General features: G+C 41.0%; 1 protein-coding gene across 6 annotated transcripts in view; it reads right to left on the reverse strand.

The window, feature by feature from the left end:
• Tbc1d5 (TBC1 domain family member 5) overlaps positions 1 to 12,505 on the reverse strand; it is a 469,862-nt gene that overhangs the window by 53,433 nt on the left and 403,924 nt on the right. For all 6 annotated transcript variants that reach the window (XM_076915391.1, XM_076915393.1, XM_076915394.1 and 3 more), the window contains one exon: positions 7,221 to 7,384. In XM_076915391.1, the coding sequence (XP_076771506.1) occupies positions 7,221 to 7,384 (164 nt within the window). The remainder of the gene's footprint in view (positions 1 to 7,220; positions 7,385 to 12,505) is intronic.

Consider the following 12,505-nt stretch of genomic DNA (forward strand, 5'->3'; position numbering starts at 1 on the left):
GTGGCCTCAGCTGCTGTCTCAAAGGTGTGTTCTCTATGAGGACAAGTGACATTGAATGTGGTTTATTTAATGAGAGCAGGCCATTAGCATGAGTTCACTCAAAAAGGAGAACTAAGAAATATCAGAATCTAAAAAGTAGACTAGGAAGAATATTAAAGGTGAAACGTGGGTAAACAATGTAAAAGGCAAGACTCAGAGTCCAGTCCAGGGATTGGGATGGGGAAGGCAGAGGAGAAAGACAGTGAGGGCACAGACAGAACTCTATGTAAACACCGAACAAGAGTTGTTAAAAAATTCCAAGGGAAACAGGCAGAATATTTTTTAAAAAAAGGATGTTTGGGGAATTTAATTCTATTATCTGTGGGTGATCCATCTATTCAAGAAATTTAAAATCCTCTAGCTAAACTGTAATGCCAGGGCCTAGAAATATCTAATAGTTATTTTTGGTTTTTACAGATATTCAAAATGTCCACAGCCAACTGTATTTTACAAACATCTCACATTGAGACTTGTTGGTGTGAGCCAACCCACTAGTCTAATGAGTTACAAGTCTAACAGATTTAGTGAGATATTTTTGTAACAACGGACATACTTGTAAGTAGGCTCAATAAAACAAGAATAGGAACTCTATACATTGATACGCTTGCCGTCATTATGTCTACTGGACTATGTTTTGTTACCCTGACCGTGGACTACTTCATGTTAACACTGTAATGGCATGTTTTTCTGGTACTATCCTTTTGCTTTGTTTTTAAAATCACCACCACCAAAATATAGAAATGTCTTCAATCATCCCTTCCCCCCCCCATTACAGTTCCTTCTTCATTAAATTAACACTTTCATTAATTTAAATTATGATTTCAATTAGAAAATGCCATCCTTTTTAGTATAAGGTGTGTGGAGTGTTTCCTTTGTTCAGAGGAGAAAGTTCTCTCTCAGGCCAGTATAGCTCCCAGGATATGCTGGGTTCGTGGCTCATCGAGCAGAGCATGGGCTGCCACCTGCCCTTTCTGCCATGCTGCTGTGATCCTTCTGACTGTTTAAGTTTCTGACCTGGGTACCATGAGACAGAAAGCTAAGAAGAGGGAGAATAGAGTTCATCTTAGTAGGCACTTTCAAACTCTGGAGCAAGTGACCGAGAGCTCTCACTGCACAGAGTGACCAAGAGTTCTCATCTCCTTCTGCACCTGGCACGTGTGTGTCTTTTAGGGAACAAATGCTAAAGTACAGTGTAGCTTTGAAAGGACACATAAGCATTAAGTTTTCAGAAAGGCCACTGGAAGGAAGCAAATGTTATCAATGATACATTTAATCTAGCATGATTCAAACCTATAGGAATCACTGGGCCAGGCATTGCAAAAACATCCAACTTTTTAACTTGAGCTCTCTTCAAATTAGTGTCCATGCCTCCAGGCAGGGTTCATTGTGGGTACAATGTGGCATCTCTGTATCCTGCAGAGTAGATGGAGATGAAGATAGATGATAGAGGAAGAAAGCCAAGCAGGAGGGGATGGTCATCTTACTTGTCTCTAAGGGTAGCATCCTGCCCAGGTAACAGTTAAGGTGCAGCAACCCATGTCCTATGAGTCTGTATTCTGTGTGTGTGTGTGTGTGTGTGTGTGTGTGTGTGTGTGTGTGTGTGTATTAAATGATTTTATTGAGGCAGTAAGAAATTAAAAAGCAGCTCTAAAATCCCACTTAAAAAAGCAAAATCAAGACAGCATGCTCTGTGTTGTGCAGACTGCTTGTGATAATGCTCCTTCTGCCACCCCATGTCTCTGTGGTGGAATTACATGAATTGAAGTAAATCCAAAGACAGAGATGAATTCACGCACAATCGTCTAAGTCCATTCTGACTCACTAGCAGGGAGATTATGAACAAAGTTCAATTTAATGTCATGCCACAAATAAATGAATAAACTTGAAATTAGATTAAAATTCCTAAGTAAGTCTTCTAAAAAGCTTCAACACCCCTAAAGTTATGCTTTTTATAACTTTACCTCTTTAAAGGTTTAGCTCAATTTTGCCTCCTTTTATTTGCCAACCAAAAATATTAAAACAAATACAATGTACCATAGCCTAATAGCCTGTGGGACACAGGAAGGCTTTAGATGACACATGATGCATGTCCAGGATATGAAGTCATGTACCAATTTTAAAAGCACTTTTCAAAACAGCATTAAAGCAGATTTGTCACACGTATGTGGGGAGCCGACAGAAGTCGGCTATCATCCTTGGAGTCATCTTGAGCCGTATACCCTGACAACAGACTTGATTACATTAGCCTACAACAGCTGAGCACACTCTGATACCATCTTGTTTTAGATACCCAGGATCTTCCCTTGGGTGTGTGAGACTTAAAGCTGTGATTTAGAGCCGAGATTTAAGGGTGTGACTTAGAGATCAGATTTAGAGATAAGACCTAAGGGTGTGACTTAAGGGCATGGCTTAGAAGTGAGACATAAAAGGGGAGAGGCAGAGAGAAGAGTTGAGTACAACTTGGAGTAGGAATTAGGCACTTGAATCTTGGCACTTGGAGGAAGAACTTGGAATTAGACATTAGGTACTTAGTGCTTGGAAGAAGTAACTTGGAACTTGGAGGCACTAGGGACTAGGAACTAGGGACTAGGAACTCAAGACTTGGGACTTGGAGAGAAGAAGAGAGACTGAGGAATAAATGGGATTGAATCACACTCTGTCTGGTCTCCATTCCTCCAGTCCGTCCTCACTCTCTCTCTTGCTGAACCCCGACCCTCAGACCAGAGCAGCTTGGGGCAGTGTGGGCTCTAACAATTTAGCCCCCAAGGCTTTTGGCAGTGCGGGTTCCAACACTGATAGCTCGGACTGCAACATTTTAGCCCCCAAGTGTGGGGCAGCATGGTTCTCAACACACGTACACTGTTTGCTATGATGAGTTCATCTTTGGATAGGTCTATCTTATACTTAACCTTTTTCTAACTGGTAACAATCTCTTTGTGCCAGGCCACTTCAAATGGAGTCTTGTAATCTGAAAGGCACTACACAGTCTAAAGTATGGTGACTCAAAGTAAGGCTTGTTATTGCTTCAACTCATATCAGTTACTTGCATAAAGAACTAATACTAATGAATTAAAGGAAAACTTTTTTGGGGTCATGGAATATCCTTGTAACAAAACTAGGCTGGAAATGAAAGAAAGGTGGACATGGCGATGGTAGGTACTATGACTTGGGTCCTAATGAAGCTCCTTATGGCAGGGGAGCTCCCAGGGGAGAAAGATTTCCAGTTATGGGCCTGTACATCTTTTAACTGTGTACTGTTTTCCAGCTGACAGACCCCAGGGGACATGGATGTAGTCTTGTGGTGGGGACCACTGACTGTAACATTATTCTCTAAAATACTAAAACTACTGGATTGGAGGAGCAAGCGGCTTCTCTCTTGAAGACTAGCTACTTCTCTTCAAGTTGAGATATAATAAATTTGATTGATAAGTGCTATTGTTATAGTTATGTACCTTATGTATGGTATGTATACTTTACAGTATATCTATGTGGGGAATTAGACTTAACCTATTTCTCTGTGGTTCAACTTCTCATTTTTATGTTATTCTATTATCTTCAGAAGTAATTAACTAGCATCATAGACCAAACCAGATGCCACCAAATATAACACAAGTGAAACAAGTCTCTATATGCTTTTCTCATTTCTCATTTTCACATTTTAGCTCTTCAAATATATACATGTTCTGATTCATTATGGCGGTGTGTTCTACATATGTAGCCCTTGAAAAATCAAGTGGTGCTACAGGCTTGTTATGAAAAGCAGTTCTCAAAGTCCTACTTTCTACTTTCTGCGTCTCAGAAGCAACAAGTTCTAATGAGTTCTCGTCCCTGGCCCCGCCCCGCCCCGCCCCGACTTTTATCTCTACCTTAGGTTGCTTAACTCTTCATTTTCTTCGATTTCCTGGATGTAAGAATGAGAGTTAGCTCTCCTGGTCACTGCCAGTTTGCCCCTCTTTCTCTAAGTACATGTATTATTACACATGCTAGTTTCTCAATAGTTAAAGCATAAGTTGGTCTAGATTAACAGATAATAGGCCTACTTTATAAAGTATGTATATATACTTTATATATATAAATATATATCTATGTATGATATAGATACATATATATATACATATATATATACATATATATATGTATAGATCCATACACACACACATATATATACATACACACACATATATATGTGTGTGTATATATGTGTGTATATATATATATATACATATATATACACACACATATATATGTATATATGTACATATGTATACACACACACACACACACACACACACACACACACACACATATATATATATATATATATATATATATATATATATAGTCTCGCCTGGCATTTGGAAACACCGAGAATAAGAGAAATAGGGACAAGATATCCTTCAAAGTTGCATGTTCATTTATTTATTTCCTACAATCAAGTCCCATTTCCTAATAGTTCATTTAGCTATGAACACATAAGGACTGATTTGCTGATGAGGTTAGCACCCTCCCAATCAAATAATCTCTCCCAGAGCCTTCAAGATCTGCATCATTAAGGGACATTTCAGACTTAAACCATAATAATAGTTTAGCTGGGTGGGGTATGAATTCATTCAAGAACACTCAAGGTAATGGTCTACTGTGTGGATTTTGGTATTGCTATAGATTAATCTGTGCCTTTCTGGTTCTTGATCTTTGGTTAGAACTATTTCTTTTCACACAGTACTGTAAGTTCCTAAGATTTCTTGTGTTCTCTTGTGAATTTTTTTGTTCTGAATATAAATGTAAAAAGTGTTTCTTTTTGTGTTTGTAGGACATTCAATCTCAAGATTCATATTTAAAATAGTAGAACCATACCTTGAATTGTATGTATGTATAGCCATAGGACAACCCAGGGTGTCATGTGCTCCCTCCCTCTGTGTTTTTTGAGATGTGGTCTCTTGCTGGCTTGTCTGGCCCTCAAGGAAGGGCATCCTTGTTGACTTTGGGGATGGGACTCAGGTCCTCATGGTTTCAGGACAAGCACCTTATCTATCAAGGCACCTTCCAAGCCCTTTAAGCTATATTTACCATTGTCCCCCTGTCCTTTATTGCTGCCATTCTTTCTGGATAGACATCTTTAGACTTTCAACCACCTGGAGTAGCTAAGCGATTCTTTTTCTTATCTTCTGCTTCAATCTCATTTTAGATTTTGTTTTCTGGGGGATATTTCTTCAACTTTTTCCCCCAATTCTTTTGCTAAGTTTTAAAGTTTGAATACTACATTTTCATATTTTATTTCTAGTAGCTGCCCTCATTTCTGTGTTCTGTGAAAGAATTACAGTCTTCCACAGCTCCAGGTTCTGTATTTATGCATTTGATCAACTGTCACTTGAAAATATTTTTTTTAAAAAAGTATGTGCACTGAACATGCACAGACTTTTAGCTTATTATTTCTTCAACAGCATTTAATCTACATAGCATTCACAATGATATAGAGATGATTTAATTTATATTTGAAAGTGTGCATATCCCAATACTATATGATTTTATCTAGGGGTTTGGAAATTTACAGACTTCAGAACCAGAAATGGGTCCTAGATTCAACTTTCTGAAGTTGTCTTGCTATGAACAGTTTTATTTTCTTATAGTTGTCTTTTTCTATTTTGTCTTTCACTACCACATTGCATGATTCTTGGTTGTGTTGACCACAGAAGAGCTACAAGGAAGAATCATGTTTGGATGGTGCCTATTGACGGCTGGGACCACTGTCACAGTATCTGGTTGCTTCTTTGGAGAACTCCTAAAGGCAGAATGTTTGTGGTGTACGTGTGCACGTGCTCATACATTGGGAACTAAGTGGAGGAGTATGAGGTGGGAGTTCCTCTATTTAGTATTTGAACACAATTATCATTCCCTGTCCATAGCATAGCCCTACATGGACTGTGTCTGAATTCTCTTAGTCTAGAGATATTACTTTATATTTTTCAGAGAACTAAAGTTCCAGTTTTCTGTTAGGCAGAGAAAAGAAATATAGTTCTATGCACCATGCTTCCCACCAGGACAATAATGGAGTAAACTCTTGCACCTGTAAGCTAGCTCCAATTAAATATTCTCCTTTATAAGAGTTTCCATGGTCATGATATCTCTTCACAGCAATGAAACACTAACTAAGACAGCAACTATTAATGAAAAAACAGGCCATGAACTTAAAAGAGAGCAAGGATGGGTATCTAGGATGATTTGGCAGGAGGAAATGGAATGGTGGAATGATTCAATTATAATCTCAAAAATAAAAAATAAAAAATTCAGATTAAGACTAGATTATTAAAGTAGTCTATACACTTTATATAATTTCAAGGATTATTGAAAACACCACAATAGAGGGGCTGAGTGGTGGCTCAGTGGTTAAGAGCACTGGTTCTTGCTCTTGCAGAGGACCCAGGTTCTGTTCCCAGTGCCTACACAGTGGCTTAAGACTAGCTGTAACTCTAGTTCCAGGGAACCTGACAGGCCTCTCTCTGTGGGCACCAGGCACATACACAGGGATCATATATGCAATACAAGCAAAAACTCAAACACATAAAATAAAAATGGCTGTATCTTTAAAACCAACCAAACAAAAGCCCTCATCATAATAAAAATGTAGTTCACATAGTTTTTAACATCAAAAGGGAAACTGTTGTATTTTTCTGGTACTACTTTAAAATGCAGAGATTATCTTGTATTGCTTTCCCAGTGTCATGGCCTCTCATCAACAACACATAGTTTATTACATTTAGAAGGATGGTGACACGGAACTGTACAGCTGGTGAAGATGGCTGAGGGCAGAAGGAGCCTTCCTGTCCTGGCGTAGTGCTTCCTTTTCTTTGTAGGTGTGATTCAGTAGTGAGCATCTGCACAGCAGAGCCTGTAATGACCAGTGCTGAGCTAGGTCTTGAAATATGGCAACTTTCATAAAGAGATAAATGAAGGACTTGGAAAATATTCCACTTACTTTGAACGGATGTTTCTGTTTTCCTCAGATAACAAAGATCTCGGTTTTAAGATATTGCTAAATGATAATAATAACACTAGCATACTTTTAAAAAAATAGTGAGTTCTAGTTTGTAAAAGCTTAATGAGCTTTATAAAACTGGGCGTGAGAGGCGCTCTCCTCCAAGGAAAACCGACAGACTGAAGACAAGCTGTCCTTAGACACTTACAGATTCTTTCCTGCCCATAGTTTTGCTGTGTGAGCGGGAACGTGCGATGTTGCTGAAGAAGGAATCCCTTTTAGTAGCAGATGAAGGTGGGGAGCCAGTGGATTCTCTTCCCCCAGGCAAACTCTCGATGCTTGGAGATGAACTGATGGTTTTCGAACTTTGCCCTATAAGAAAATTAAGTAGCAGTAATTAAACACCAGACCATCACTAAGCCACTGACTATAACTCGCTTTAATAAATCATCATTAGCTATGAAATCACTTTCTCACAATGTTAACATAAAGATGCTATTTTTAAAACAATGAAGTACCAGTATAGTTTTCTATATGTAATGTATGCTACGTAGTCCATACATGTTTTAGGAAGGCCTAAAAAGATTCTAATTTTCTGTCATGAAGGGTTAATTTTCAGTAGCTGAATTTTCTTTCAGCAGTAGGATGACTACTTAACTGAGGAAGCAGAAGCTACTATACTGTATATGAATACCATTCAAAACTGTAGTGCTTTCAGCAAGAGTTTTCAAAGAGCGTCTTTCTTTGCCATAAGTGTGGAGAGCTATCGGGCATCCCCAAGCCTATCACAGAATCTTCAAGTGGGCTAAAGTGCTGTTTCATAGTGCCTTTCCTAGGTCTGTGCCCTGACCAGAGTGATGGCATCAGGGACACGCAGCACTAAGTACATCATTAATAGGTGTTCCTCCACACGGCATCTCCTGGATGACTAGGTACAAAAGGCACTGCTGAGTTATAGCTGGACTAGCAGTTATCGACCTGAGTCTTCTCTGCTCCTGATGTCAGAATAGCCATTTTCCTCTGCAGCTTCCTTTGTATCAAATACCAGGGATACACAGTGGGTGTCACCTGGAGGCAAAGGGTGAATGACAAGCCAAGAGGAGTGATGATGCCCCCGCTTCCCAGATTATCTGTGATCTGTTCAGTGTTTAAACAGAATGCATGCTCTTCCTGAGGCGGTTCCCATATGGTGCTGGTAGCAGGAACTCCCCATTTCCATGCAGAGGTCCTCTCATAGGAAACTTCTGTTGGTCTGTGTTCTGCTTTGACAACACCCCCTCTGCCCAATCCTTGTCCTTTTGCATCACGGTTTTCTTCATAAGCCTTTTTTTTTGTTTGTTTGTTTGTTTTGTTTTTGTTTCTAATTCCACCTCAACAACTAAGAGTGTAATGAGCAATACTGTAATTTTAAGTTCAGTATAAGATTCTCTGAGCTAGAAAAGGGCAGAGAAAGCAGGCTCTCTTAGCCCTAGAAGCGTCTCGTACTGACTTTAGGCCTAAAACAGAACATTGTGCCCTACCTCACCCTGACCTTCCCTTCTCTTTGCTTCCATATCTCCTATCCACTTCCAGGGCTTTAGGACTTACTTTCACTGGGTTATTTTTTTTTATGGCAAAACCCCACAGACTATGATCTATCTGGATAGAAAAAGATTCAGGGAACTGTCTATTAATTTTATTTTAAAAATCATAACCAACAACATCTAGATGTGAAAGCTGCTTTCTAAGAAATAACTTTATGTTATGACATATGAATATATGAACATCATATATTCATCATGAAGTTCATATATTCATATGTCATAACATATGCATTTTAAAGTGTACAATTCAGTGTTTTGTAAGTATCATCAGCAATTTAAAAATGATTACATAACCCCACACTGAGATCTTCATCATGAGCATCATCCTTGGAAATTACAGCACACTTGGCCTTTTGTGACCACTGTGTTCTCAAGGCTGGTTCATGCTGCAGCAGTATGGCATTCTTTAAATGTTTCAGACCACATTTGGGTTAACACTAGTCAGCTCATTAACAGCTTATATTCATTTCTTGGCTGTTAGGCAGAATGATGCTGTGAACATGTGTAGATGTTTCCAGTTCCTTCAGTTAGTTACCAAGAGGCCACACTCTGTGGTGACTCCTTCCCTCCTCTCCCTCATCCTCCAGAGGTCACACTCTGTGGTGGCTCCTTCCCGCCTCTCCTCATCCTCCCAGAGGTCACACTCTGTGGTGACTCCTTCCCTCCTCTCCCTCATCCTCCAGAGGTCACACTCTGTGGTGACTCCTTCCCTCCTCTCCCTCATCCTCCAGAGGCCACACTCTGTGGTGACTCCTTCCCTCCTCTCCCTCATCCTCCAGAGGTCACACTCTGTGGTGGCTCCTTCCCTCCTCTCCCTCATCCTCCAGAGGTCACACTCTGTGGTGCTCCTTCCCTCCTCTCCCTCATCCTCCAGAGGTCACACTCTGTGGTGCTCCTTCCCTCCTCTCCTCATCCTCCCAGAGGTCACACTCTGTGGTGCTCCTTCCCTCCTCTCCTCATCCTCCCAGAGGTCACACTCCGTGGTGCTCCTTCCCTCCTCTCCCTCATCCTCCAGAGGTCACACTCCGTGGTGCTCCTTCCCTCCTCTCCCTCATCCTCCAGAGGTCACACTCTGTGGTGCTCCTTCCCTCCTCTCCCTCATCCTCCAGAGGTCACACTCTGTGGTGCTCCTTCCCTCCTCTCCTCATCCTCCAGAGGTCACACTCTGTGGTGCTCCTTCCCTCCTCTCCTCATCCTCCAGAGGTCACACTCTGTGGTGCTCCTTCCCTCCTCTCCTCATCCTCCAGAGGTCACACTCTGTGGTGCTCCTTCCCTCCTCTCCCTCATCCTCCCAGAGGTCACACTCTGTGGTGGCTCCTTCCCTCCTCTCCCTCATCCTCCAGAGGTCACACTCTGTGGTGGCTCCTTCCCTCCTCTCCTCATCCTCCCAGAGGTCACACTCTGTGGTGCTCCTTCCCTCCTCTCCTCATCCTCCCAGAGGTCACACTCTGTGGTGACTCCTTCCCTCCTCTCCCTCATCCTCCCAGAGGTCACACTCTGTGGTGGCTCCTTCCCTCCTCTCCCCTATCTTTCCACTTTGCCAGAGTCAAAGTTCCCCTCTTTGGCCCAGGCTGTCCTTAGATTCACTATGTAGACCAGTCTAGCCTTAAACCTATGATCCAGAATGACAGGATTCCAAGTATGTGCCACCATGCAGGGAATCATGGAGTTGGCCTGGTCTAGCTTGTCTCCAGAGGCTTTTCAGGTTAGAGTTCACGGCTCCTGTGTGCCTTTCAGTTCGGCAGAAATGGGGACACTCCCTCAGGCAGTGAAACATTCAGGCCACATTATGATTGTCCATATTCCCTAGAAGTCAATGAAGCATCTACAAGTTTGATAGGACAATTAGTCTTAGACATTACTACTGGGTGCCCTTTATAGCTGGCAGATGTCATTATATCCTGAGAACTACTGTTATAATAATCTCGGCAGCCTCCATTATATCCTATTTCTGATAAGAGTTTAAAAAGTTTGATTGTGTGCAATAAGCGTGACGTAGCCTTAGTCTTGCTGTGACGCTTCCAAGTTGTCATGGTTGAGATGCATTTCTCACTGGCCCTATCAGTTAACCTTGGCACAGGAAGGGCTGGTACTTACACCACCACACTCGCCTCACAAGGCTCATCCTAAAGCCAGCACACTGTTTACACTCCTATTAGCAGTGCAGCAATCTCCATTCCTCCACATCCTCAGCAGCTGCCTTTTTACTGAATTCCTCACTGGGTAGGAAGGAGTATCTTATTCTGACCACAGTAGTGCTTTAAAGCATATCTTCTTTGGAGAACCATTTCTCAAACTGTTTACATTCTGTAGAAATTGAAGTATATGCCTTTATACTGTTGGGCGCTTTCCATAGTCTGGCCACATGTCCTTTACCAGATAGATGATTTGAAAGCATTTTTACTTCTGGGTATTGTTTTCACCTTCTGTATGTTGTCATTTGAAACTCAAGTTATTGTTTGAAATTTCGTCTACTTATTTTTTTTATCTGTGCTCAAATCTAAGAAAACACTCAGAGGTCACAATGATTTTCTTTGGTGCATGGAAGTTTAGTACATTTTCTTTTGTGAGACAGGACCTCATTTGGCCCAGGCTGGCCTTGAACTTGGTCTATAGGCAAGGAAGACTTTGAACTTTTGATCCTCCTGCTTCATGTTATGGTACTGTTTTAGCAACAATTTTATTGCTGTGAACAGATACCATGACAAAGGCAACACCGTTCAATTGGGTCTGGCTTACAGGTTCAGAGATTCAGTCCATTATCATCAAGGTGGGAGCATGGCAGCATCCAAGCAGATGTGGTGCAGGAGGAGCTGAGAGTTCTACATCTTCACCTGAAGGCTACTAGGAGAATACTGACTTCCAGGCAGCTAGGATGAGGTTCTTAAAGCCCCCCCACACAGTGACACACCTACTCCAATACGGCCACACCTTCTTTTTAGTAGTGCCACTCCCTGGGACCAGCAAATACAAACCACCACAGGCACCATGTCAGTTATTTGGTGCTGGGATCAAATGAATAATTTTGTGCAGAAAGGCAGGAGCTCTTTCATCTGAAGTGTATCTCAGCACTACTGAGAGTTGGCTATCATGTGTCTATCTGTGAAACTCTGAGTTTAAGCTACTTGACCTATTTTAATGTACAGATGAGTGTTTTTCATAAAATTATGGACTATTCTGTCATTTCACTCTGCCTTTCACTCTCTCCCCTGTTTTCTGGGTTCCCACTGTGTATTCGTTGTTATTACTAATGGCGCCCTGTATGGTTTTGACTTCCACTCATGTATCTTCACTTTGTCTTCTCATCTGCCAAGTGGATACTTTCAATTGACACATATTCTGAGTCCCTATTCTGTCAGTACAAATCTAATGTTGAACTTCAGAAGTAAAAAATTTCTCTCTAGTTGTATTTTTCAACTCCTAAATATCTGATTCTTCAAAACTCTCTTATTTATGACGTTCTCTTTGGTGATACACTGTTTCCATTCACTTTGTCCGCACAGTGGTTGAGCACCTTTATAGTAGTAAGGTCTTTTTCTTGCAAGTCTAATGTCAGACAGCTCACTGACTGCTTTTACACAGGTATGAGCCATATTTCCCTGCTTTATGTTCTGCATGCCTAACAATTTCTATTGACAATTAGACACAATATAAAGTGGCTACTATGGAAACCAGACCCCATCCACTCTACCTCCTGAATCCACTTATCTTGCTATCTGTTGTATTAGTGACTTTATTCAAATAATTCTAAAGTCTATTTTCATTTTGTGTGGTCACTACAGCTTTTGCTTGGTTACTTTAGTTGTCTATAAATAGACACAATTTTCTTTTCTTACATGTATTGAGTCAGTATTCAATCCTTGTCAGGGTTCTGTGAGTGTTGGGATGCACTGTGACTATCCCAGCAGGC

This window comes from Arvicanthis niloticus, chromosome 17 (assembly GCF_011762505.2).
Source record: "Arvicanthis niloticus isolate mArvNil1 chromosome 17, mArvNil1.pat.X, whole genome shotgun sequence".
Lineage (NCBI taxonomy): Eukaryota > Metazoa > Chordata > Mammalia > Rodentia > Muridae > Arvicanthis > Arvicanthis niloticus.